The sequence below is a fragment of the Plasmodium gonderi genome (assembly GCF_002157705.1).
Source record: "Plasmodium gonderi DNA, contig: Pgo-contig_371, whole genome shotgun sequence".
Taxonomy (NCBI): Eukaryota; Apicomplexa; class Aconoidasida; order Haemosporida; family Plasmodiidae; genus Plasmodium; species Plasmodium gonderi.
In genome coordinates this window covers 9,725-11,418 of record NW_021629269.1, presented here as the reverse complement: position 1 = coordinate 11,418, position 1,694 = coordinate 9,725, and the positions used below count along the sequence as shown (strand labels likewise).

General features: G+C 19.7%; 1 protein-coding gene across 1 annotated transcript; it reads left to right on the top strand.

The window, feature by feature from the left end:
• Window positions 1-274: 274 nt before the first annotated feature.
• On the top strand, window positions 275-1,406 carry PGO_003210 (variable surface protein; the record flags this gene model as incomplete). The annotated part of the gene is made up of 3 exons (XM_028691270.1): window positions 275-295; window positions 445-1,125; window positions 1,269-1,406. 3 exons carry the CDS (start codon window positions 275-277, stop codon window positions 1,404-1,406), a joined length of 840 nt encoding a protein of 279 aa, XP_028547071.1.
• Between the last annotated feature and the right edge of the window lie 288 nt (window positions 1,407-1,694).

The window sequence follows — 1,694 nt, the reverse complement described above, 5'->3', positions numbered from 1 at the left end:
ATTATATAAAATTTTTTATAGTATAATGTAGATAAAACAATTTTAATATTGATTATTTACATTAAAAAGAAAATTTCTTATAACAAATGAAAAATTCTAATATAGTTCAACATACATTAATAATATAAAAAATAGATATATGCTATATCTCTATCTAAATTTTTATAATTTATATGAATTAATGAATAATTTTGGGGTATAATAATTATTCTGATATTTTTATATAACAATTATTACAAATAATTTGTTTGCTTCATTCATATTTATATAAAACATGGTGACAACGACTAAAACTGTGAATAAAGATGTATGATTATACATATTATTAGTATTATAATTTATAAAATACAATCTTAAAATATCCTTATTTATGAAAAAAAATTAAGATATACATTCTCAATAATATTTACAAAGAATAAATATATTATATTTTTTTTTTTTTAGTTTAATTTTGACGGGATATTTCCGACATGTATGAATGAGTATAGTACTGCTATAGAAGGTGCTTTTAGAGAAAGAGAAAAGTACAATAATGTATGCACAAAAATAGGTAAGAAATTAGGCAATAGTGATGGTTATTTTAACTTCATTTGTGTAGATCTTAGTTTCTTTTTAGAACATATAAAAAAAAAAAGGATTGATGAAAAAGAAAAATACTGCAAATATTTCTTCTATAAACTAAAAGATGATCTAAAAGAGGAAAGCTATAATTGCATTAATGAGAATAATTGTTATAAAGAAATAATAAATACAGAAGTTGAAGATAATAATAACTTATTCAATATATGTAAAGATAATGATAATGGTTTTGATGAAAACATATTTGAAATATTTGATTATTTGAATAAATTATATACTGAATTAAAATTGTTTAGTATTAGTATTAATAGATGTCACTTTGATGATAAGTATTTTAATGAATATATGAGATTATTGAAAGATTTTCATAATAACGACAGTTTGAGCAGAGTATTGACAGAAGCTGATGAACAATACAAAATCTACCTCAAGAAATTACTTGAGTGTTCTGATGCCGGAAAACTTATACATTACTTTTCAAGGATCTTTGGGTCCTTTTTTGTTTTAACCTTTTTCATAACCATAATTATATTAGTTTTATGTAAGGTTAATAATAAATGAGACTTAGAGAAAAAATATTTTATTACAGCTTATAATATGCATTGTTAAACTATATAAATATGAATTAAATTTAATGATAATAAAAATGGATCATTGTTTCTTTGTTTCTTTCTTTCTTTCTTTTTTAGTACACATCTTATAGCCTATATACACAACAAATTTTTAGTATGCTAAGAAATCTGTGGAATAACAGAAGAAAAGAACAACATAAATTATATAATTTATTTTATATCGAGTACAAAAATTTAATTGAAAATAATTACTAGATAATATATAACACTGTAAAGTATTAATAAAACAAAGAAAGCATAAATATTTGCATCACATATATTTTTAAATTGTATTATAAATTTCTAAAAAACAAATTTTTGTATAATGTACATAATTATGGCGTTATAAATATAATAAAATTATAATATTATTATTAATAAACTTCTAGAAACCATGTATTTTGATATGATAAATTAAACATCAATTTTTAAATATTGCAAGTAAATGAACTGTAATTTTAGCAAGCACAAAATATAACAGAATTTACTAATATTAAAATTTTT